The sequence below is a fragment of the Myripristis murdjan genome, chromosome 12 (assembly GCF_902150065.1).
Source record: "Myripristis murdjan chromosome 12, fMyrMur1.1, whole genome shotgun sequence".
Lineage (NCBI taxonomy): Eukaryota > Metazoa > Chordata > Actinopteri > Holocentriformes > Holocentridae > Myripristis > Myripristis murdjan.
The window spans coordinates 18,513,019-18,539,445 of NC_043991.1; the positions used below are offsets into that span (position 1 = coordinate 18,513,019).

Consider the following 26,427-nt stretch of genomic DNA (forward strand, 5'->3'; position numbering starts at 1 on the left):
TGTGAACTCAACTGAAGGGGCAATTGGTGAGGATAAGTAAACCGCTTTATAAGTCGTGTATAGTCTTAATGCAAGTTTTATTTTATCAAAAAGGTATACCTCTCAACAATTCCATTACAGTTTTCATCATATTTACAGTTGTGAGACAGACAACTACTGATAATTTGACACCTCTATACTAACAAGTGCACATTTAGCAGCACCCATATCAGTCAGTGGGAGCCTCAGCACAACTACAATCATACCAAACCCTTTTAGAAAACCATCAAACTGCTAAAATAATGGGTGTGTGTAAAAAAGGTCATCCATGAGAACCTGAAGAAAGTGTTAACCTCACTGCATTTACTTTTGCTTGGGAAATTTAGTAAATGCACAGAAGCCTGGGGAAGTCACAGCTTCAATTCAGGAACGAGATTAGCTGTGGTGTCGTCACAGGGTCCACACATCAGCTACGGCCACAGCCAGCTAGACTGACTGTGCAAAAGGAAAAGTGCAGGAAACTACAATGTTGTCATGCACTATGAATGTTCTGCACGCTACATCAAACTCCTTTATTAAGGAATTATTAGTTAAACTTTTTCTTGATTTTGTGCACAGGTAATTGGGTGATAAGCAGACCCCTTACACCTGTGGTCCACTCATAGTTGACCGGCAGTCCAGTTTTGGACCATGACCCACCAGTTGAGAACAACTGATCCACAGCACACCAAATATATAAGCAACAAATCATGACTGACAGTGATGAAGGTCCATCAAGCCAGTTATCAATGAAGAAACAGTTCATTCAGAAATGAAAAAAATGGCAATAAGATCAATATTTCTGGAATCTGTATGATTGTTTGGCTTTAGAACAGGTGGATTTCGCTGTGCAAGGTGTTTTTTTGCTTTGTTTATGCAATTTTGGGGCTCTTAAGAACCAGTTACCAGTCACATCTGTTGTAGAGGAGACTGGAATGGACGCTAACTCATGAACTGCTCCTTTAATCATCATCGACTGCAGTGGCAGTATCCTCTTGACTGGCCGATACACTGACACCCAGTGTTAATGTTGCACACTGGGATTCGCTCTTTCTGCTTTTTTTATTCTCCCTCACCGGCACTTTTTTCAGTCTTTTTCGAGAGATGGCTCTGCTGCTGTCGTTGTTCGATACCTCCTCTGGACCGAGCAGTGTTGTGGTCACATCTGTGCCACTATCAGCGCTGCAGCAGAGCTCTGGCACGGGAAAGGCCTGGAGGGTTAAAGTCTGTGTCTGGAATAAAGGGGAGCAGGATAACAGGGCTTCAAGGGCCTCATGAAGCAGCATGTTCTTCTTTGGCTCGGGTGGGAAGGCGTCTGTGTCTGCTGAGAAAGACAATGGAAAGGTCACAATTCAGCCAGATTATTTGTTCAAATGTAAGTTTTTTTTTTGTTATGTAGCTATTAAACAATGAAACATAGTGTGAAACCAAGGATGTAGACTCCCTGTGGGCCAGTCGGCAACAAAATACATAATCTCGCCAACTTTCATCAAAATTAGACTTATTGTGTAGCAAATGTTACATATAAGAGTTTGAAATTTTGACCTTTAATTATAGGCCAATTAGTGCAACATTTTAATCACCAGGACAGTTTCTAAATGTCTCATCCCATGATGTTTAATCAAAATCAGACCAGATATCATGTTTTATGGATAAATGGACTCTAGTTCCCACAATTTCCTCACGTGAAGGACAATAGACCCTTTTCACAGTTGTGATTTTGACATGAAATAGCAGGTAAACAGAGGTGTTACTAATGTGATTAATTAAGGATTTGTTCCATTTTGGTCAAACAGAACCAAGGTCCTGCTGTTGCCCATGCTGGCTCACTGGAAAAACATTAGGTGTCAAATTACTAGTAATTCCTACATGAGGATGACACCATACCTTTTTCCATTCTGTGTCCTCTCTTCTCATTAACTCGTTTCCTCAGAGCTGCAACATCTGCCAGCAATGTTTCAACCCGTCGTTCACTCTCCTCAACGTCCCTGCAGGCTTTCTGTGGACGGAGAAACATCAGTAAAGACCAGCTGCAAACCCATGCAAAGATGTGTGCCACGTTTCCTGTGATACTTACCCGCAGTTCGAACTGCAAAGAGTCATACATTTTGCTAACTTCATTCACTTCTTTTAGTGACCCAGTTGAGTTGAAAAACACTGACCTTGAACAACAGAGGAGAAATTAATTCTGAGTTATTTGAGCAAACAAAAAAAAACGTGACCAATAATTGTTCAGTGATGAATGCCCGCAGCGCCATACCCGTGTTTCTTCATGGTGCGGCTGTAACCTGCTGCTGAACAAGCTGCAGACACCTTCCAGTACGCCAGCTGCTCCAACAAACCCAGGTTGTTGACCAACACAGGAACATTTATGAACTGTCTGCTCGGAAGAAAAAATACAGAATTAGAAGAGTAGCGAGAGCACATGAACCCTGATCTTTGCTTAAATATTCTTATGTAATGGAGACCACTGATTCTGGTTCATAGTGGGATTTTCTATGGCACCAGTGCAGGTTTGGTGTGCTGTCACTGACATCCTGTCACTACCTTCTTTATACATTCCGTGATACTGCAGAAAATATCCAAGCTTAACCCAGTGCAATTCATTTACTTTGTGTCATCTTAAACTGACAAACAATGTTTTTGAAAGGCTGGTGTCTGTTAAGTCAACTTCAGTGATGAGACAAATTATCCATGTGTCCCCGGCAGATTTTTGGCTCCAGTGCTCCATGCTAACACATTAGTATAAATTATGTTGATGGTAAGATATAATTGCATTATCGCAAAAGTGAGAAAATGACAAGTTGTGGAACTCTAAAACTACATATTAAACTATATGAAGTGAACAACCAGTGTCTACTTTCTGCTTCCATGAGAACTGGAGGTTAGGGGCAATGGAAGACTGTCCTGAATATGCAGTTCACCTGTAACAGCTCCAAAAATAAACCTAGCTATATAAGCAGTATTTGGCCTAAATTTTATGAATGTACAGGCTGCTTAATAACATACACAAATACACTTTTTTGCCCTACAAATGTCTGTCCTTACTTTTGATCCACCTCAGCGTGGATTATCCTGCTTACAACACAGCTTGTATACTGGTCTACATGCCAACATGACAGTAGTAGATGGATAGTTTTCTTGAGGGTGGGTGGTGCCGTTCTGTTTATGTTTCAGGCAGCAAGCTAGGAGAGTCACTCACCTGCTGCTGTCACCTGGATTATTTTGCTCCATTTTTCCCTGTCTGCAGTGGATGGAGTCAGAGCAGCAGTAACATTGTTATGACACTAGGTGTCGCCAGTGAGCTACTGAACTGACTTCTCTCTATGACACACACAGCAGCAAGGCTTTCTTGGGTGAAGCACATTAATCTGGGGCGAACAGGCTCAATGATAAGGCCACAGTTTGACAACAGCCTGTTATTCAGAAATAACAGACCGCACAATGCTTTACTTGACCAATCAGAATGAAGTATTCAACAAAGATGTGTAATAAAATAATTTTATGACAAGTATACACAACTGGCCACAGACCACAAGAGTCAATGATCTACCAGGGACACAAGGATGATTTTGATGTCTGTGCTCTCATTACAGCTCATCTGGCCAGTGGTCAAGTGTTTTGATCATAATCTCTTACAATGGCTGTGAGAAATCCCCCTCCCAGAGAAGACTGAGTCCCATGTCCTGACCTGCCGTGTGATATAAAAGCAGCATACTCCGTCCTGTGAGTTGAGCCTGGTGGTGTTAACTTGCTGGGCGTCAGCAGCAGAAAGATCATGTGAGGGTTGGACAACGCTTTCTTCAGGTTCTCATGGATGACCTTTTCTCGAAACGTCATTTGTTGATCGGTGTTCCTGCGTTGTCTGTACCAACCAATCACACTCTAATCCAAAGTTGAACATAGAGACAATGAATATATAGTTCAGATTTGGTTTTACAAACAGGAAATGCTAAATCCAGAGTGAGCTTTTCAAATTTGTTATACTAAGGTATTATTAAGAGCAGGTTCTGCTGACTTACCTGTTTACTGTCTGCCAAGATTTTCTTTAGTTTATCCAGGTTTACCTCTCCCATACCGTTACAGAAGCTAGAGAGAGACAGGACATGGAGTAGTAATAAATTAACAATGGTATAATTCTCTGTGTCACCACCAGTAATTCCACATAAGAAAAGCATCTGCGTTATTCACGACTGATCCCATTTAATCTTAAACTGTGATTTGACTATGTGTCACACCTAAAATTCAAACAACTGTGTTGCATCACTACTAATACTACTAATAGTAAACAAAGGTGTTACATGTTGTTAACTCTGTTTTTGTGTGACAAAATCACACTGCTCCAAGAATGATTTTGCACAGCTTTCTGGAAAATATTATTTAGGCTGATATTTTCATGGACTGAGCCAGTTTTGAACTCTGGCTTCACAATATGTACACACTGATGATTCATGACACTGCAGAAAGATTGTTGAGTCAAATGTGCCACACACTAGCATCAGACACTAAAGATGCAATCATCCAGCCATTACTTACTTATTCAGTTTGTGGCAGGTTATGTGTTTTTGGATATCTGGAAAAGAAATCAGACAGTATTACTGTATGTGACACCAAGGATGTAACAGTATGCCAGAACAACATTGAGACTGACATACTGTATATTTCCTCGATCTGAATGTGATCAGCTTGAGAGTCACTGATGGTAATCTGCTCTTCCAACTTGCTCTCTCCAAGAATGAGGCCTTCCTGCAAAGTTAGAGGACAGAAATGAAAATCAGCATCTGAGCCAGATGTTATCGCAGTTTTTCACAAATTGTGTTTTCTCTCTCTAGTGACGAAAAATTTCATTATATTGACTCACATTGTCTGATCAGTGAATATTAACATTAGCAGTGCATTTTCTATGTAGCATGTCGCCATGGTTTACAAGTTCAACATTTAATTGGAGTCAGGCTCAAAACACAGGCTAAATAAATCAACATGAATAATGCATAGCCTGCATCTCCAGACCATTCAGGGTAATCTAATTTTATAAGAACCTTTGCTCTGAACATTCACTTTATAATTATATCCTGTCCAGTTTCCATGCCAGAAGAGCTTGTTGATAGAATTTGGAGAGTATTATCAGTAACTTTGCAATACGATAATAACACATCAATAAAAAATTAACACAACTGAAACTACTTTAAATAGGTTATGTGAAATGAAGTACCATAATGAGTTTTGTGCTTTAAACATTCTTTTATCCATTTTGTACCGTACAGGTGTTATTCATGAAGTCCAATAATTCAGTTCCACCCTCAGTTTTGGATGCAGAGAGCACTACTTTCTTTAGATGCTTATTTTTCCACACAATGTTGTAAATATGTTATTATCCCTCCTATTACCTTCAAATTTACTCACATTTGTTATCAATTGGAGTCAATTCGACCCCAGAAAATGATTATAGTAAAAACTGGTATGAAAGTTTATGTGTCAGGAGCTCTATGTGTCTTATTGTTAGTTATACTTTCTCAGTGTTACCCAAAACAACTAAAACATTTTTGGAAAATGTTAATATTTCTTATATTTGATACAGCTAAAAAAAAAAAAAAAAAAAAAAAAGCGTGCGGTAAAACAGACCCCAACGAAACATGGATGCATACAAAATGTGTCCAGGACATTGTCATATTACTCTCATGTTTATCCCCATTAAATTAGGAAAAGTTATTCAATGTGAAGTTAAAAAAAAAAAAACGATGTTAATTACGTAATTAGAGGGGTAAAACGCGAATAGGGTCAAACTAATCCAACTGATACTAGGAGAGTTAATATCTTTACATGTTGAGTCATGAACAAGTGAAGGAAAAAGCATGAGCAGAGACATTTAGTAACTCTCCCTAAAAGATTAATAGATATTGTTTTGCTCTTCTTCAATTTGGGGGAGAAATTAAGCTTTTGGCTAACATGAGTCGTCAAGTGTCTTGAGTCGTGTGTTAGGATGTGCTTTTTATTTCCCAACTTTTCCCAGCTTTAATTACTTTAAAGTGGGACGTCTCCCTGTCAAAACAGTTGTTAGGGCTGCTGCGGGCTAAAATCTTTAGCGATAAAAGTGCCAGAAATGAACACAGCGGCTGTTTTGCTGCAATTAAAACCACTATTTGATTCACCCCAGACGTCAAAGACCTACTTTACTCTTAAACCCAAATGTTTCTTGAAAGTTTGCGAGTGTTTATTACATCTAGGATGGAAAACTTGCGAGGAGGCGGCGGTTGAAGCTGCTAGCTAGCTTCCCTCCACCGGAAACAGCTCAATCGTCTCGCAGCCGGAGGAGCACAGAGAAAACTGAGCAGAAGTAACATGACACAAACTCGTACTTACTACGTCTGAATCACTGTTCACATGCTGAAACATCAGTGAAGCGAGGACGATCCCTGGCATACGAACAGTCGGCTCCGCCATACTTGCGGACCACTGAGATTTACCGTGTGGGAGGATACACAAAGGCGCAATTCAGACGCATATTTGTGCACTGCGTTTTCCCTGCGCAGTCTGGAGTGAGCGAGTGAGCGGCAGGGGCGTGTTTAAATCCCACTGCCTGTGCGCTGCCTTTTGTTTTGACACACTCCGCTTCTTCCTAACGGGCTCTGCTTCCTGACGAGGGTACATGCTCTGACAATCTAAGCCTTTTCAGGTATTCATCTCGAAAATATATGTTTGTGATATCCTAATGTGATTTATTATCTACTTTACAATTTTAAGATCACGCTAATCAGAGGCTATAACTGCCTAATTATTTCATATGCACAGTTTAGGGGAGGAAAAAAAAAGTTGCATGTGATGTTGCTGTGTTTTGCAGATGATAACATGATCCCAGTGTTGCAGAGTGGTGGATGTCTGAGCTGTTAGTGATGGAGGACCTCTGGGATGTGGCCGTGGTCCTGTTCCAGGTGTGGATCTCTGTGGTGTTGGGCCTCATCATGCTACCTGCCATGTTTGGCCTCTCCCTGGGTGTCACCGGGGTCTACATCCAGATCTTGGTTAAAATTCTGGAGGTAATGTGCATGCACGGCCTTGTCTTGTTTGCAAATTGATGTCACTGGCAAAATGGCTCTGTTTGAATGTGCTTTTATTTCATGCACCCTGATCGTTTTTTTGTGGGGGGAGTTTAACCTTCTGAAACCCATGAGTAGGCTTTTATTTTGAAATGTTTTATATGACTGATCAAATTTCAGTTTTTTTTTTTTTTTTTTTTTTTTTTTTTCCAAAACTGCTACTTTGGCCTGTGAAGATGATTTTTTTTTCAAGTTTTTTTTTCAAGTACAGACACAAAAACAAGAAAAAAAACAAGGAAAAAGTCAAAAGTGTGGTTAATATCATAAAGGTTATTTTTATTATTGTTATTAGTGTTTTATTATTGTTATCAAACAGGCCAAAGTAGTGATTTATTCATTTTTTTAAAAAATAAATTTAAATATTTAAAGAGGTAACTAAAACATTTCAGAATACAAGCCCATGAGCTCATGGCTTTCAGAGGGTTAAGGCTCGAGAATATCCAGATGCTAGTTTCAGCACTTTATCACAATAACTTGTGATGACCCTATTCACTCCACCGTTAATATTCCCGTACAGTTAGGCAATGTGCAGCAGGCATTGTGTCAGGGGTCATCTGAAAATAAATTTGATTTCTTGGTAGTGGGCCACAGTACGAATCCAGAGAGGACGCAAGGAGCAGCCCACTCTGCCACTCCCCCTGGCCAATGGTAAGCAAGTTTATCGTCACTATGAGTGAGTAGATGCTTTGTCATATGAAGATCCTGACTTATTGTGCAAGAGGGAACAGACTCTAATTTCTCCAACTGATTCCTTTTCATTACAATTGTGTTGGTATGTGTTGTTACACGTCACTGTGTAATTTTATTTTGGCAACTTTTGTCAACACTTGAGGATTTTTTAAATAATCTAGCAGTCTCTTTATTAGGAGCTCCTGTGAAGACCTCGTACAGACATTAGACATTAGGGGAAATGTTGGCTTAGAAAGAGCTATGAGTAGTTCCCTGTTTTCCCTCCCCGTACATTGTGTCCTGTGGTATGAGGGATTTGATTCACTTGTAGACAGGGCTGACCCTGCTCATGTGACTGCCTGGGAGTGTGGGGGCTCTGGATTGGTCAGTTCTCACATCTAATGTCGGGGTGCTGTGCAGCAATATGGAAACACACACAGTAGGTCTCATGCTGATGATGCAACAGCAGATTACATAAGTTCAGCCAAATAACTAACTTGTGCTCTGCCCACATCCACTACACTGTGAAACACTGTGTCTGTGTCCTCAGCCGCTCTGCCAGCTGCTGCGCTGTGTAAAATGTACTATAGATTTAAACCTTTTCTGAGAGGTCGCCGCCCTCGTGATCCTCCTGGTATTGGCTGTGTTACATGACTGGCCTCCACTTAAACAGGAAACAAATTGTGTGACTGTTGCAGATTGTTTTAATCTTGTTTTAAGCTTTGGCTTTACAAGGGGCTGGTGTTGTTTGGGGCTTCTCATTACATAGAAAACATCTATTTAACTGTGTATGAGTAATAAACATGTGGAACATCAGACAGCTTTTTCGAATTATTGATTTGTAACTTTTCAACAGCAAAATATTGTTTAGGGCCAAACAAATATGGTTATGGTTAAAGATCAGATATTTATCCTGGTGCTGTAGCCCTCCTACAATGCAGCCTTATTTTTTGTTCTCTATAAACCCAACAAGAGGGGTTGTTGTATTAGTAAATGAGTCACATGTAGGATGTTTCGCAACATGGTTTTGCAAATTACTCAGCAAAGATTGCAGGGTATGTACTGTCCTTGTTTCCTATTGCCAAAATTGCAGTATTGTCAGATTTAAATTTAGTGGCTATATGTTGTTTATCCTTTCCTTTTAGACTGACATAAATGTAAATGGGTAACACTTTGAAGTTGTGTTCATAAGACTGACATAACGGAGTTGTACCTGTGGCCATCAGTGACAAAGACAAATGTCAGCTTTGCAGGGAATGGGACATCATTAACTGAAGGACTCTTACTGACAACAGTCATAAATATTCATTGATGTTCATGACAGCTGGCATGTCACATTTACGACAATGTTATGTCATTTTTACGAGCACAGCTGCAGATAAAGTATTAACTCTATTTGACATAAAATTTACAATATAAACTACTATTCAAAAGTTGGGAATCAGAAATTTTTATGGTTTTTCATCTAAAGAAAGCTGTTTTTAACTGTAGAGATACCAGTGTACATACTGTAGCAACTAAAAGTTTAGCCTGTGTCAGCAGCACAGCTGAGTTTATTTGCACATTGCATGATAAGAGTGGGTTCTCTAGTAGGAGCTGAACACATTGGCATGACTACCTGTGGATGAAGTAAGAGTGTTGTTAAAACATTGGAGTCATGACTGCTGAAAGTGGGGCATTGCAATCAGATGGACAAATTCAACTAAGAAAAAAAAAACAAAAAACAGCTATTTCAACATGAGGGAAAACCTACATTTTCAGCAGCCATTTCTTCAGTGTACCAACACGCCGTTACCTTATCCTTAAGTAATCATGCCAGTGTGTTCACTTGCTACTGGAGGTACCACTTCCATTATATTAAGTGCAAATGAAAACAATTGTAACACATGTATGTTTTCTTTAACAAATAGAAATCAATTGAAAATAAATGAGGAATAACAAGAGACAGATCTGTTGACAGGCTTCATAAAAGGAGGACATTTTTAACATGTTCTCTATGGTATAATATGGGGACAGATTGGTATTTTCTCAGTATTGTGGGGTACATAACCCCTCCAAAGAATGCTTGGTTACACCCTTGCTCTGTGCCCAAAAACATACAGTAGTGTACATCACAGTAAATAGTATGAAACCATCATAAGTTTTACAAAGATAGGGTTTTTCATCAGAACAAGATATTGATAAATGCTGAAAAAATAACTGATGCTTGTTTGTATTGGTGGTTGTTCTATGTACTTTGTTACTACTTTGTGTCTTTGTGATAAATGTGCAGGGATCATTGAGAGAGAGGGGGGCTCCATGGAGGAGGAGATGGGGGAGCTGCGGTGCTCCCGGCCCCAGTCCCCAGCAGGGCGAGAGTTTGCTCTGTGCGATGTCTTCTATTTCTACAAGAAGGGCATTGAGAGCATCGTGGATGACCAGGTGACGCAGCGCTTTTCCTCGGAGGAGCTGGCCTCCTGGAACCTCCTCACCCGCACTAACCAGAACTTCCATTACATTAGTCTGCGGCTCACCATCATCTGGGGCGTAGGCGTCTTTGTCCGCTACTGTGTCCTCTTCCCTCTCAGGTCAGTGTGAGCCAACTCAACCTTTTACCTCCCCCAACCCCAGGGAAACAGCGAATGTGGCAAGAGTCTACCACAGTCTGTCTAGGTTCTTTGGGTTTTGCAAAGGACATAAAGTAAAGTGACCAGATTTTTGGGAGCAAATCCAGGGATGTTTGTGATTTGCTGACAAATCCTAAACACAGCAGATAATGCAGAATCTGATAGAGATTCTGTTTTGCGTTGTGTTGTTTTTAGTTTGTCTTTTTTTAACTAATGTTTTGCTAATTTTCTGGTCATTTTTTGCAATGATTTGTGCATTGATTTTCAAAGTGGAGTCTGTAAACCCCAGGGGCCTCCACATTGTCCTCAGCAAAATAATAAATAACTAGAAATGGTTATAATACATTGTTTTAATCTAGCGAATATATTTTCTTAGTATCCAAGTATGATATCTAAACAATTAAATTAACACAAACATAAAAAAGTTTGAAAACCCCTGGTGTAGTGTACCCAAATTCATTACAGATAATTTTTTGTTGTTGTTGTGATCTGTCCTTTGACTTGCAGGATCACCCTAGCTATCATCGGCCTGACATGGCTCGTGATTGGAACCACTCTGGTTGGATTTCTGCCTGACAGCAGGTACGACAACAAGCTGCCACTCTGGGAATGGATCAAGTCAATCGAGTCGGTTACAAATAGCGATTCTTTTTGTCTGATGTTTTTTATATCACCATGCAGACCTTAAATCAATATGCTGTCCTTATTTCAGTCGTATTTTAAGACATCTAAAAAGGGGGGAAAATTTGTGCTTAGACTGCAACAGATGGTTGTCTGACCTATTCAAACAAACATTTTTTTCTGGGTCTCTGTAACAGCATCATGATTCATACTGAACCTTAAAAATCTGGAAGAACTTTGGCTTTAATAATTTAGAAGGTAAAGATTGTATCAGCTTGCCTACAAAAACAATGGTTCTAAAAAGGTTCTTTAAAAGACTACGGTTCCATGAAGAATGATCAACAACTAAAGAACCGTTTTAATTAGTCGATGGTTCCTCATTAAAAAAAAAAAAAGAAAAAAAAGAATAGGGTTCTTTATTTAACTGAATTATTTTCATAAGGAATTTGAACCAAAAATATTTCTGGTTCCTCAAAAAACCTTTTTGAGTTAGGGGATTCGTTGAGGAACGATCTAAAGAAATGCTTTGTTAAAGAGCCTTGTTCTGAAGAGTGAATCAGAAATGGCTCTCTTAAAGCACTGTTATGAAGAACTATTTCTAAACCACTGCCAGTGCCTCTAAGAAGTTTTATGGCTCTTTGAGGCATATAAAGAAATTATTCTTCAAAGAACCATGGTCTGAGAGGTTCTTTGTGGAACCAGATTCCCCTAAGACAGACTATTCTTGGTTCCTATTGGCACCTGTCTAATATTACTTGTTTGTTTTGATGGTCACTCTCTATCTGAAGGTCTGCAATAAATGTGATCATTTTCTTTGGAGGTATGACTCAGCCTTTTTCCATAGTCAAATTCACACACTATCATAAAATTGAATCTCAATACTGGCAGTCTTGACATAATTACAGAATCAAATCGCACTGGCACCCAAGTAAGAATCACACTGAATTCAGCAGCACTGTTTAAGAAGGTTATGGGTTTTCTGTGCCATTTCTGATTATGGCTTTTATATTTATTGTGTCTATATTGCAGTGCAAAGAACTGGCTGAGTGAGTTGGTCCATCTGATGTGCTACAGGATCTGTGCCAGAGGACTCTCAGCCACCATCCATTACCACAACAAGTCAGTTCCAACTGGATGTGTCCAGTGTAGCTACTGTGCGGCTGTTGTTTCACTTTCCTTTTCAGTCTTATCACTCCTTTAGTCATCACCACACATACACTTCACACAGGAGCTGGTGCTGCAAACCCATGTAAATGAGGGCTCCTCTCATTTTTCTAGAGAGAACCGTCCACAAAAAGGAGGAATATGTGTTGCGAACCACACCACGCCTATTGATGTTGTCATTTTGGCCAATGATGGATGCTATGCAATGGTGAGTATCACCAACACGGCAGGTCAACATATCAGCGATATTTTATATTTCAGCCAGTAGCTATTGTTGTAAAAAGGCAGAGAATGTCACACTCTTTGCTTCATGCTATTGTCAGGTGGGTCAAGTTCATGGAGGCCTGATGGGGATCATTCAGAGGTCGATGCTGAGGTCTTGCCCCCATGTGTGGTTCGAGAGATCAGAGATGAAAGACCGCCACGCTGTTACCAGTAGGTGAGACAGTCAGCCAGTGAATGGGAAACAGTATGAATAACAACACAGGTTGTGGACGCCTTCAGCAAGGAATGCCAGTGACAGCGTTCAGTTCTTGTCTTTTTATGGAATTTAACCAGCAGTCCCATTAAATTAATGACTCGCATTCATTTTACTAATGATTTTGCTCACACACCAAATGCTGACACTGTGCATTATTATAATAGCTTTCAACTACTATGTCATTCAGTGGCCAGTGACAGCATATGGCCTCCATCCACCTAAATAATAACTTCTGCCACTTTCAAGCTGGACTTTATTTTTCCGTCATTTTCCATCATACTGATGAGATTCCAAGCAAAATCTTGTCAACAGCTTCACTAAAGAACTACTTAACGGTATGGCTTACTTTCCTTGGCTCACTGGTGTTCAGGGCAGTCTTATAGAGCTAATTTCAACACAAAAGCATTTTTTTCCCAACATTACAACATGACTGATTGTGTTGTAATGTAATGAAGCATGTTGGTAAATAAATAGATACCATCTGCTGTTGACAGCCTTGCATCACTGTAATTATGCAAATCCAATAGTGAAAGTTAGCAGGTCATAGATAAAGTGATTAATAAAATGTATACATGTCTCATGACTTAGTGTGCCAGTGTGTTGAAAAAGCCACATTTCAGGAACTTTTAGCACATATTAAAAGTCAAATATATCAGTATGATTGAAAATGGGAGTTAAATCCAATTCTTCAGTTCTGATCAGTACTGTCTATTCTTTCTATTCTGTGTTTGAGATGATCTACAGTAGAAAAAACAATTTAGATTACTTACTATCTAAATTGTACTTACTACTTACCATCAAACTCTTAAAAGAGGGCTTGCAACACTGTCATTGCAGCGGCTATTGGTTTGTTGTGAGAGAGTAGATTAAGAAAGCTGGAAGAGGTAAAGCTGAAACTTGCTTTTAAAAAGAAGGGTTGTGAATGTAATGTGTAGTAAATATTTGGGTCTGAGATGACCACATTTGATCATTTACTCTGAGCTGATCACTTGAATATTAAATGCGGGCTTGTGAGCCTGACGTAGAGCATTCGTGGGCTGAACTGATGCTTTATGGCAGGAAAAATACAGCATCTAGTTTCATCGGGTATTCCCTAAGGGCCAATAGGCGATGGCTAAGAGGATTGGAAAAGCATAAATGGGGTGCAGCCACGGCTTCACTGAAGAATCCAGAGTTTAGCGGTGCTTGCGCTGAAACAAATTACCTAAAGATTTAAGTACAAGGGTCTTGAACATTTTATTTTCCCAAGAGGCTATTCAGTAGTCGGCAGGCAGTACATTTAACACAGCCTGTCCCTGATGCTTGTCTGTGTGACCGACACAGATGCTGTGCAACTTAAATATTTTGCAAATCTTTTAGCACCAAATTTATGCTTGCTGTAACAGCATTAGGTGGATTATATTCTCTTTTTTCAGGGATGATATACTATATATGTATACTACAAAGCCTATGTGGTTTTCAGATTAATGCAGACACACACCACCATGCACCTTCTGCCCCCCTTATAGCGAGTGCAAAATCATTTTGACATGCGCTACCGGTGAAGTTCCCATCCCAGTGGTATGACTAATGAAAAACTATTCCCTTCTCCCACCACAGGCTGAAAGCTCATGTTGCAGCCAAGAACAAACTTCCCATCCTGATTTTTCCTGAAGGTTAGTTACTGCTGTGCTGTGAAGAAACACCACTGCCTGTGGCTGTTTTTTTGAGGAAGATGGTGGTTTTACGGTGGGATCACTTCTGTCTGTCTGTAACTCTTTCTCACACAGGGACCTGCATCAACAACACGTCAGTCATGATGTTTAAGAAGGGAAGCTTTGAAATCGGAGGGACAATATACCCAGTTGCCATCAAGGTAGTGACTAAAGACTTAATTAACATTTAATTTTACAAGTCAGTCAGTAGATTATGTGAAGATAATATAGTCAACATTTCAAAAATAAAATTGTCTACATCCTCTAAATGTTATTGGCCTGAAACAGCAAACTTCTTCAGTGAAGTGACAGTAAGTTGGACTGCCAAGTGAGGCTGGGCAATATATCAATATTATTTCAATACTGTGATACAAGACAAGATATCATCTGGGATTTTATAATATCATGATATGGCATAAGTGTCATCTTTTCCTGGTTTTAAATGCTGCATTACAGTAAAAGAATGACATTCTCTGAACTTACCAGACTGTTGTAGCTGTTCTATTATTTGCCTTTACCCACATATGGTGATACTTGATTTTGTCCATTTTGCTCAGCCCTATTCGTAATCATCGTAATCCCTTCAAGAAATTGCTCATACTCATTTGAGTTTCCTCTTTTCTGCCCCAGTATGACCCACGTTTTGGAGATGCTTTCTGGAACAGTGCCAAATACAACATGGTCAGCTACCTGCTCAGGATGATGACCAGCTGGGCCATCGTGGTCAATGTGTGGTACCTCCCCCCTATGACCTTAGAGGTAGACTCTCTCGCTCCAAATTCAAATTCATTTCTTCTGCAGCTTATGATTATAATGCTTTTCCTTTTAAAATTTTAACCCCCAAAGAAAGATTGATTATCACACATGATATCTCTCTGTCTATGTAGTGTGATGGAATTTGGTCACAAACAACTAATGCTTTAAAAAGCTGAGCGTGAATTCTCCTATTACAGGGTAATATAGTGTATTGAGTGATCATGTGCATTTGTGCTTTCTATCTACACCTTCTTAAAGCTAACCCTGCCATTTTATTTAACCTGGGCTGATATTCTAGTAATCAAGTAAGAGATTGCATTGAGCTGGTTGTAGATTTCTTAGAAAGAGCCATGTTGTGGTTTAAGCAGACCATGTGAGATGTGACTCAGACTTGTGACCGAGCACTCGAGATGTGACTCAGACTTAGATCAAGTGATTTGTCAGCATCTCTGTGGAGTGCAAGTCATCGGAGAACCAAACCACCTTTTTTAAATTTTATTTGAGGTCACTGAGTACAGTATTGTATCCACAGAAACTAATCTTGTAGCAAATTAGTGATAAGAATCGTTTGGCTGATTTTCTCTGCTGTAATCCACCATTCCTTGTAAAACAAGGCTTTCTATTTTAGGAGCTACATATTCAATGAGCCTTTTATCACTGCACTTACTTAAGCCCTTACTTATCCCATGTTGTGTTCATACAAGCATTTATTTACCCTGGCCTATGCATTCAATTCACACTTATACACAAAGCCTTAGGCGCTTCACATGACCAATGAATACATTCTATATCCAGTATATCCACCTGACATAGCTCCCACAGGCCCTGATACACACAGTCTGTAGCTGGCACTGTGTCTCTTGGACTAGCCCCAAAAAGTCAGTGTTAACCCTGCTCTGGAGTGTGAACACACACTTAGGCCCTGGATAACAGGGGTCTTAGCCCAGGACTAAGTGTAGTGTGGAAAGGGATAATGAAAAGTGTCTAAATCCTGTAGAAATAATTTATTTTATGCTTAAGCCAGCCTCCTGTGCAATGTTTGGTCTTATTTGAAAATGCAGAAAATTTGATTTAGATATCTCTCTAAATTTGTTGACAAATTAGTTACATCAGTTATGTTGTGTGCATGTGAGGTGTGAAGGTTTGAAAAAATAGTGATATTGGAAAAATTATACATCAGATTTCTTAAGTATATCCTAAAGGTTAAAATGATAACTTGCAATAACATGACAACTGGGAAGGTTCCCACTTTCTGTTGCAGTTTAAAAGAGCATTATTAGCCACTGGGGGAGGCTGATAGGAGCTAAAGAAACTACACTCATTGTATAATGTATAATTATTTGCTTAGCCTGTGTGGGTTTTGCAAGTTAAGCAGATACTGGACGACTGTGGTTTGTCTTATCTCTGGCTCATACAAAAGTGTAACAACGTCCACTGAAACTGTGGAACAGAGGCTGAAAGATCAGTTTATGCAAAAGTGGCAAAGTGAACTCCCAAGTATGATATCAGGTAGAATTTAAACAGTATCGACTGTATGAAAACCAAAAGCCCAGAGAGGTTAATCGTGAATTTAGGGTGAACAACAGCAGATTCCCTTGGTCACTGGAAGATGTAAAGGCCTAGATAGAAATCAGAGGCTCTACAACCTTTGTAATGAGAAACGTCAGGGAGACAAGCACTATATCTTGTTTGAACGTTAGACTGTAGGAATTATAGACGCAGGTATTTGCCGAAGTATTGTTTAAACTGCTCTTCTATGTTTAAATTAATTTTGTTTTTAAAATCAGATAAGCCAAAAGTTATTTGTAAACCCAAGTCCCATTTAGAAAAATGTCCTTTTTCTGTTTAAGTAACATTTGTTATACTTTAGCCATGCCATGTGCCATCATTTTGTTAGTATTGTTTGGCTTGTTTGTGCTCCATACCATGAGATTGTGGTCTTGAGTAAATAAAGAAAAGATATTTCATTCTAATAATATAAAATAGTATCCTATGTCATCCACATATTGGCAGAAGTTTATTTCTTTTCTCTCACAGTGAGATTAAAATAACCATGTATGCAGTTATACACGACTCTGAATGACAAATTTCAGGTGAATGTTAAGTGAGTGTTTGGTCAGGTGAATATGTCACCCTGAAATATCTGCTGTTTTATTTCTGCTTTGAGCAGGATGGGGAGGATGCGGCCCATTTTGCCAACAGAGTGAAATCTGCCATCGCTGAGCAGGGAGGGCTCCTGGACCTGGCATGGTAAGGAGGCGCGATCACCGCACTTACGTTCACTTCAGACTTGTTTTAATTCAACATCACAGTTTTTAATAGTAAGAATCAAGACGGCTATGCACTAGCACAACTTAGTCTTTTTAATTTTAAACATCTTTTTGACATTTAAGCAGTTTTTGACATATCAGTATTCTCCCCCGAGCAGTCTCACATCTAAATTCACCCCTCCTCCCACAAACACCCACAAAAAATGAGCAGGTAGCTACTTAGGAAAAGAGGGGGAAAACATAATGAAACGAACAACAGATCAATAGATATCAATACTGAAGTAGCTATATAGTGGGAAAAAAAGGCAAGAGAGCAATACAAAATACAACAAATGTTCCAGTGACAATTATTAATAATAATAAATGTGGCCAAGTATAACAAAATTACAGGAAATATAAAGTGTTCAATAAGAAAAAAAAAAAGAAATAACGGAGCAATAATATAAATGGAAATTCATGGCTCTCGCTTTTACAAATATGAAAGAAAGGGTGACTAGTGATCATGAAAAACCTAATTTTGTCATTCGACTACTGCTACTACTACATCTGCTGTCTACTCGGTTCTTACTTGACATAAAATACCACAATGCTTTGCTTTACAAACTTCTGCTGACAACACGATCCCATTCTTTATGCTTTCTAATGGCAAACAATGCAATAATTGGTCAGTAAGTAGATTAAATGTTGGCAATGGTTCTTTGTTCCAAAATTCTTAGCAAAATATGGCCATTTTATTAAAAGTTTACATTGTCTGGAATTCAGAAAAACTATCCGGCCTGGCAGTGTTGTGAAATGTGTGTGTCTCTTGGCAGGGATGGGGGACTGAAGAGAGCGAAGGTGAAGGATGCATTGAAAGAGGAGCAGCAGAAGATGTACAGCAGCATGATTGTGGGACAAAACGGCAACATCTCACCAGAACCTCACAGTCGAGCCACAGAGAAACAATAATGTCTGACAGTCCCCTCCGATGAACTCTGGACAATTTCTCTTTCCCTAACATCTTTCTGTGATGTTTGTAAATCCCTCACCTTCCACAACACAACTGGAATTGGATAAACTTGTTCCATGTTGTTGGAAAGCGGGAGGCCACATGATGCTGATTCATACTGAGAAAGATTCAAATGTGCCAGCTTTAAGCCTTAGCTGGTTGCTTTGAGATGCTTTTTCAATGAAAGGAGCTAGGACGTAACCACACATTCTTCTGGGGGGGGGTCCCCCTCGATAATGAGAAAATAACAATCTGTCCAGCCCAATATGCAGTAGAAAATATGTTTCTATCTTCAGTATGGACACGCGTGGGTTCCCAGCCACCAGGAGGTTTGGTTCTGGAGATATATGCCCATTCGTGAGGCCCTCCATTTTTCAGCGTAAACACACACACTTTTATTTTGAAACTAATCCAAATAAGCTTGGACTTACTTGAAAGCCCATAGCACTTTTTTCATTAAAGGGATAATCTGTCATTTGTTCATGCACAGCATTGCTTGGTCCAATAATAGCATTCTCGTTCCAAGCACAATATTTACATAAACTTGCTTTGGAAGCCATTTGCTACTACTGGAAAATGCATGATACTAATTTGGAGGTGCGTTAAAAGTCAGTAAACAGTAGGCAACTGACCAAAACAAAAAGAGGTGCAGCGGCAGCCACTATTTTGGAGAAATCACAGACTATTCCTTTAAATGGGAATTCAAATGGTCTATATAGTCCTCAAAGCTGTGTTCCAGATGTGCAGATTTTCATACATAAAAATGGAAAATGCACTTAAAGAGCTCTTATTTGGGACCCCCACTCCCCAACATCTGTGCCATGGTTATGTCCTCAGAAAGGGGTGAAGACACCAGCTACTCAATGTAATGTGCATTGATGAAATATTTTATACTTGCCTTTTTAACTTGTCCTCGTCTGAGAGGATCTACTTCATACTTTTTCAACTGTTTTCATCTTATATGCTGGATGTGATATTTTTGTCCAAAGATCTGTGCTCAACCTCAAGGTTTCTTTTCCAATAAGTCTTCATGTTAAAGAGTTTTGTCTCCGGTGTCGTTCCTCTGGCCCTGCGTTGGTGTGAGACTGCATTTCTACCACTGGGAGGCAGTGTATGCTAACACAACAGTTGCTATTGTATTTATCCACTTATTCCATTCCCCAAGACATATCAGCCTATCAGTTGTTATCAAAAGTTTAGTGTAGCCGGGGCCACAGTGATTAAAGAGATCTACATAGAAAATATCTTGAATCATATGGCACATGTATTTGAGTGATGGTCGTGATATAACCAGAAGCCTGCACTGTGTGGATGGAAAATAATGCCTTGTATCTCCTGACCCAATACAAAATATTTGTATTTCCGCAGGTAAGGATTTAAAATGTTAAAATAGTAGAGATGTTTTTTTTTGTTTGTTTGTTTGTTTGTTTTAAACCAAATGTCACATTTTGTGACACATTTTGTGGTGCTGCTCTTTTACCTGTGCGGGTCTGTAATAGCAGGAAAAATTCTAACATTTGGTTTTATTTTTCCATCTGCACACCGTTATAGGCAAATCATTTCTCATCTTATTTCAGTGTCATTACAAACCGATGTTTCACTGCACTGTGTGATAAACAGCGCAGCAATATAACTCAGGTGAAAAGCAACATAAAGCATCTTATAGCATGATTACTTATTGAATATGGTACTTGTAGCTTAATGAAACCAGATATTTGCAATCAGATTTGGACATGGGCTAAATGAATGCCTGCTCTGTGCCATTTTCCTTTAATTAACACCACCACTGATGGAAATGTTATGAAATATTCACCTGATCACTGGGGCAGTTTTAAGGGCAGTGTCTGTCCTAATAAAAATCTATTATCCCCCGTTCAATAATTGAAGGCAGTGGGAAAGAAGACGAAGAAGAAGAGAGAGATAGAAGTGGCTGTTAGAGAGAAAAAGAAATGCTTGGTCTCCACTAAAAAGCTTGTGCAGATGAGTATGGGCAAGACATGTTTACTGTGACGGTGCTTTAATAAAGAAAGCAGAGACTGTGAAATAGCATTGAGTTATTCTTCCACACACAGCGAGCTGGAGCGGGCTTAAATTTCACAGGCTCTCTGTCTCTCACACTGAGACCATCTCACAGCCGACTCAAGCACCCGGCTATAATAACAATCCCGCAACTTAAATTGCTTGAACAGAAATGTTTGTTCTCTCCTAACAAGATTGTGAATTATTAATAGGATCTAAAGCCGATTTTATAACCCGATTGTTGAGGTGGGATTCTTGGCAAGCGATGCTCCACCACACCATTTACTGTGATGTATGTGTCTGCACATCTTTATATCCAATTTAATGTGATTCAGATAGATTTCAAAGGGACATCATAAAAGGCATTGGAGTGACCCCTGCTAGGTCTGGATGACTGTACACTCCATACAACCACCCTGTATGTCTCAATATGTTGATTAGATTTGCCCAATTTTAGTTTTACTCTGAGGTGATCTATACAAATGCAATGCAGGTACACTAAGTAAATATGAATACATTTCCAAATTGAATCATTTGTCCCAGAGAATGTAGTCCATGCAGGACATCATTTTAAATCACGCTTTGCTGGGAACTGAGCAGTTTGACCAGTCACGAGGGTAAATGACTGAGGCTCTTTCTAAGACCCACCATTAGTTAGACCATAATGTCTTTAAATACATTGTTCTGCCATCTATTCTGTGCTTGAAATGGGACTCCTGCTGTAATGTCTGTGATGCTGAGTTAAAATACATCACAGAGAGAATAATCAATACCAGCATGAAGAGCAACATTGTCCATATTCAAAAGAATCCCACAATACGATATGATTCATCACAGATATTCCTCTGGTCCAGGTTTAGCACAGAGTGTGCCGGGGGCGAGCTGGGATGTGTGAGATTAGCTTAACCTCCCACCTTTCAGAGACTCCTCACCCTGACAGGAGTCTGATACTGATGCCCAAAGACAGAACTAAAGTTTGTAATGACTGCTCACATGTCACCCAACACACCATGCTCTTCATTTGTCACTATTTTACTCATGGCTTTAACGTTGAAAGCTGGAAAACATATTTAACAAATGAGGCATTTGTAATAAATGATTTTCATGGGCTACAAATCTAATTTGCATTTTAAAGGACCATACCAGTGATTTAGAATGATTGGCCCATTTACTGCAACTGACATACATTTTACATCGTGTGTTACAATCAAAATCAGTTCATTTTCAAACGTGAATTTTTGGTTGAAACACTCACCTTATAATGTTTTGCTTCTGTGGCTGACAAAGTCATCACCATTCATAAACCAGAGAACTGATAACTGGCGGTATAAAGCAAACGTTTTCCTGGGGATTATTTTCAATCGAGTGAAAGGCTGTGTCACTCCAATCTGAAAGTTTGAAGTTCATTTTCATATTGTAGTAAAATTATTGGGAACCGTTGGCTTGATAAAAGGGAGGAAAAATGATATGGGAGCTCTAAAATATAACTTCATGCTTTGGGAAAAGATTGGAAGAAACATGAAGTATATGCATTTTGTTGATATTACACTAAAAATGCATAATCACTGGTATGATCCTTTAAATATACAAGATATTATACAAAAATATACAAGATTGCAATATAGTAAAAATGCTTTCGATGTTTTAGTTTGTTGCTTGGTTAAATGCATTGATGCTGTCTGTTCTGATTATTGTAAGAAGAACATCATGGTGTAGCAGGAAAAGAGGTGTTTAATTTGATCTAATTGTATAATATATCCACACAACATGCAAAGAATAAACAGAAGGGATAAAAGGATCGCTGCTCGGTAAATAAATAATAGATGAAGACAAGCGTGCTTTTCTTCAATTCTGTCTGCTGTGTTTCTGCTGGGTGTCAGTCTGGCCGTGCTGCTGGACCGTGGCAGCAGTCACAGGATGAGCGTGATGCTGGGGCTGGTCACAGTACAGCCTGGACGAAAATCAAGTTCACCACAGGTGACAGCAAGCCTGTCACAGACAACATGCAACATTACAACATGAAAGGGTTTGCATAACACATGTGGAAGGATAAGGGTGGGGGATCACACTGCAAAGTTGAGCAAAGTTTGAAAATGAGTTTGAAAAGTCTATGTCACAAGAGAATGTGTGTGCGAGTGTGTGTGAGAGATAGTGAGTGTGTGCTTGTGGTGGTCTGGCCAGGAGGGGGAAATATAAGACCAAGCCTCTCAAAGCATTACACTGATTTGCATACACTAATGAAACAGGCTATAATTGGTCGGAATTGATTTTTTTTTTTCTGCTTTGATTGAGCTACAATTGAGTCTGAAGTTCTTCAAGTGGAGAGCTGATTGATTTGTGGTTAAATTCTAGTTTATTTAGTTTAGGAAATAATTATGTACTCATGTGGTGATTGGACAGGGAGGAGAGAGTTGCTGACACCCCTGACCCCCCTTTCCCTTTGTATTTTGAGTGTAATCATTTTTTATCATCATCTACCATACATATCTGTGTCCACATATTTTTTCTTCAAAATCCCCCCCAAAAATTCATTGTGTTTTACTGAGTAGAAAAGTGGAGTTACATGAAAAATGTCCTTCAGTGAGGTACATGAAGGTGTGAAATTGCAGACTACTCTTTGCCCTCGGCCCTGTGCCTCAAAAGGTATTTCTTCTTTTATTGACAGAGTGGCAGAATTTCACCTTGATGGTGGGTCTTGCTAGTGGCCCACTGTTCCCGGCATCTTCCTCCCCTTGATTGCTTTTGTTTCCAGGTCACCTCCTATCTATTGCTGCAACTTTTTCAATTTCTCAGGGCTTGTTGTATGAAGACAGAAGGCATTGCCATCATGCGCCGATTGGGCGAGTGTTCCCTGGAAATGTACATAAGCCTGCCGAGAAACAACACAAAAGAAAGACGCTGAAAATCTTCTCACTTTCATGCTTAGTGGGCAACGGAGATCTTGTCATCTCCAATGGAGAAACGCACCATGCAAGTTCATCAAATGAATAATCAAATAAATGTCTTGGTTCATTAATATGAAATTATCTTAGCATGAAGATTAATTGCATTAAACTTATGAAAGTGTGTTTTTTTGTATAAATCCAAGCCAGGGAAATGATGGATGATGAGAAAGGCATGATGAATGAAGAAACCAGCGGAACTAAATTGAAAGTGTACTCATCCGTTCTCTCCTCACAACTAATGATAAATTGAGCATGTCACGTTGAACAATACATGTTCAGGTTTAAACATCATCTCCTCCACAAAGCGGTAATGTGGGCCGTCAGGTGGCTCGTTCTGACGGGACTCCTCACACCTCACAGACGGGGTGCCGCTGCAGGCGAGAGGGACGTCCTGCATTTGTGCTGAAATAGAATCACAGACACAGAAAGCCACTGTTACTCATTATAACCAGATTCAACTTGTGTCTGTCTGCGTATCTGTCTGTGTCTGTCTTTCTTAATGAGTATGTGCACAAAGATTTTTTTAGGCTTTTATTTGCACAAAAGTTACTCAATGTATTTTGGCCATTCTGACTCTATTCTCTTTACTGTATCCTCCCCTCGATATGTCCTTTGACTTTCCTTGTTCCAAAAAGGAAATATCTATAAGGATTGATTGCAGGAATATTGTTTACTTTGCTTTGTTTAAATTAAAAAAAAAAAAAAATGAATAACCGACAGGCAGCCAAAGTTACAGATGATCAAATTCCTATTAAGATTGCATCTGGCCAGGCTCCAGCTGACAGCCTATATTGTAAATGATATTGCCATCTGTGAGGCTGCGACAGTTGGGGAATGAAGAAGAGGATCTCTATCAATCTCCAGTTGGGCCATTCATATTACAATACTAGTTATGTCATTCCTGCAATGCAGTATGGGCATTTCTGATTGCAATTGCTAAATACTGACAATTGCTGCAGGGTTTATAGCGTTATGATGCTGCATTATATTATGTTTAACATCATATTTTCAATCTAACTGTTAGTACATGGTGGAACACACTCATGGTAGAATAATTCTCCACTTCATAAGGGTTTATTGTTGTTTCATGTGACAACAGTTGCTCGAGCAAGGATATGTGTATATATATCATTTGTAAGCCATTAATATTTTTTTGTATTTGTATTTATTTATTCACACATATACACAGAATAGGTTAAAAAAGACATAAAAATAGAGAAAATGTGTAGAATGCTACAAAACACAAGTTGTAATATATCATGCATCCAAACCAGCACTTGTACATGCACATTTACAGCTCATATGCACACACACACACACACACACACACACACACACACACATACACACACACACACACACACACACACGCACACACACACTATCTTGGCACATAGGCACACTTGAGGGACTAGGGGGATGAGGGTGAAATATGCTCTAACCCGCTTCAACATGTATAATCCATGCTGTCGGGACGGCCTGCAAACATGCAGATACTGGAACAGAACACACACACAAAAAGCACATTAACTCAGATAAAGATACACAGAAAAAAAAACATCAAATCATGAATCAGTACTGATTAATTTTGTGTTCCTTACAGTTAAGTATGATGCATTTTAGTGTTACCTTTTTACTAAAAATATGTGATGATTTCCTATTATACAAGTAACTTTAAAATATCTTTATTATACAAATAAATCACATTGCTTGATTTTATTCCAAGTTCATATTTGGCAAGTCCATGTTAGATTCATCCATCATGGCACTTTCTGATCATTGTCTCTGGGGGAAGAGGTTCATCTCTCCTCTTCCACCAACCAAAGCAAAAGCGGCGCCACATCCGGCAACTCCACTTCTCCAATTTCATTCTCAGCAGCTATGCAGAAAAAATCAGTTCAGCGGAGCAGCACACTTTACAACTTCTCGGCAAAATGAATACTTTTTAATTTCTCTGCCTGGGATGGCCCTGGGCCCCAGGACAATGTTGATGGATGATGTTTTAATGCTGCTGAATGTTATTTTTACTGAACAGGGAAAACTATAAATTTTTACTTCATTGGCAATGATCGTGCCCTATGCATAAAAGTGCGGCGGGTGTGCGTTGCCCATGAATAATCGCCTCTCGCAGCAGATGTTACTTTGCAGAAACCAATTCCTCGGATAAGATTTGCAGAAGATTAATTGTCTACAGCTGTTTCATGGCCCGGTGCAATCTTAATACATTTATGATAAGTTTAAAAGCTCACTAGAGGCAACGGAGCCTCCCATGTGAGGCTGCAGAGAGAAAGGGATGCTTTATTCCTACATCTGGATTCATATCCTCTGTCAGATTCATCATTAGCCTTAATGCAAGACGACTAAGAGGCTGGCCATCATTATCGTGCGGGGTGCAACAGTGTCTTCCTCCTCTTCCTTTATCCTCTCTTTCGCACTCATCATCCCCACATTTTCATTTTTCCCATTTTTGAGTGACCGAATTATTCAGATTTGTGCAAATGAGTTGTTTTCATTTTTCTCCTCTGAGAGTGGAAATTGAAAGTGACCCAGCATGACCCCCATCTATTACTCAAGCTAAATTGCAGTGAATGTGCAGTCTGGATCATTCTAATGGTACAGGCCAACCGCACGGCTTTGTTAACCGAGGGAGATATGACCCTGCCTATACACAGCATCTGTACTAGTTTGGAAGAATCAGCGTGTTATGACCCATACTCCAGGGTTTTATGAAGCTCTATTTAGATATTCTTGACAGAACAAAAAGGCAATCATGTTCACATTTCAGTCGTGGGTCAGGGGGCCGCACCGGGGTTAGTTGTTTAAGGTGATTTTTGAGGAACCGTTCCATGTTTAAAAGTTCCTGACACTGATGGAGGGTCTGAGGTTTTCATTTGCTAAACATTTAAGCTGCTGTGGCTCCTTCTTCTCAGTGACTGTGTGCCTTTAATTCCACTCCACTTCACTTAAATAGCACTGCAAAGCTTTCTCTTACAAGTGATACAGCTGATTATTAATTGATTGTTAGTATCCATTATTTATATGTGAATCCACTCAATGATTGAATGAATCACAGAAACCCCTGTGGCCTGTCATTAAATTATT

General features: G+C 39.4%; 2 protein-coding genes across 3 annotated transcripts; one reads left to right on the top strand and one right to left on the bottom strand.

Moving 5' to 3' along the window:
* Positions 1-69: 69 nt before the first annotated feature.
* On the bottom strand, positions 70-6,485 carry abraxas1 (abraxas 1, BRCA1 A complex subunit). Of its 2 annotated transcripts, none has more exons than XM_030064749.1 (9): positions 6,379-6,485; positions 4,674-4,764; positions 4,555-4,591; positions 4,041-4,107; positions 3,710-3,903; positions 2,279-2,398; positions 2,096-2,180; positions 1,906-2,017; positions 70-1,339 (listed from the first exon to the last, which is right to left on the bottom strand). In XM_030064749.1, the coding sequence occupies exons 1-9, from the start codon at positions 6,457-6,459 to the stop codon at positions 981-983; spliced, it is 1,146 nt and encodes a 381-aa protein (XP_029920609.1). In that variant the 5' UTR covers positions 6,460-6,485; the 3' UTR covers positions 70-980. The 2 variants fall into 2 exon arrangements, with proteins under 2 accessions (XP_029920609.1, XP_029920608.1); XM_030064748.1 differs by having other exon boundaries at positions 70-1,342.
* A 95-nt stretch (positions 6,486-6,580) lies between these two features.
* Positions 6,581-20,399, top strand: gpat3 (glycerol-3-phosphate acyltransferase 3). The gene is made up of 13 exons (XM_030064747.1): positions 6,581-6,691; positions 6,857-7,052; positions 7,694-7,760; positions 10,054-10,348; positions 10,895-10,969; positions 12,038-12,127; positions 12,287-12,380; positions 12,496-12,611; positions 14,253-14,308; positions 14,423-14,508; positions 14,978-15,106; positions 17,274-17,353; positions 18,186-20,399. The coding sequence occupies exons 2-13, from the start codon at positions 6,891-6,893 to the stop codon at positions 18,319-18,321; spliced, it is 1,386 nt and encodes a 461-aa protein (XP_029920607.1). The 5' UTR covers positions 6,581-6,691; positions 6,857-6,890; the 3' UTR covers positions 18,322-20,399.
* The last annotated feature ends 6,028 nt before the right edge of the window (positions 20,400-26,427 follow it).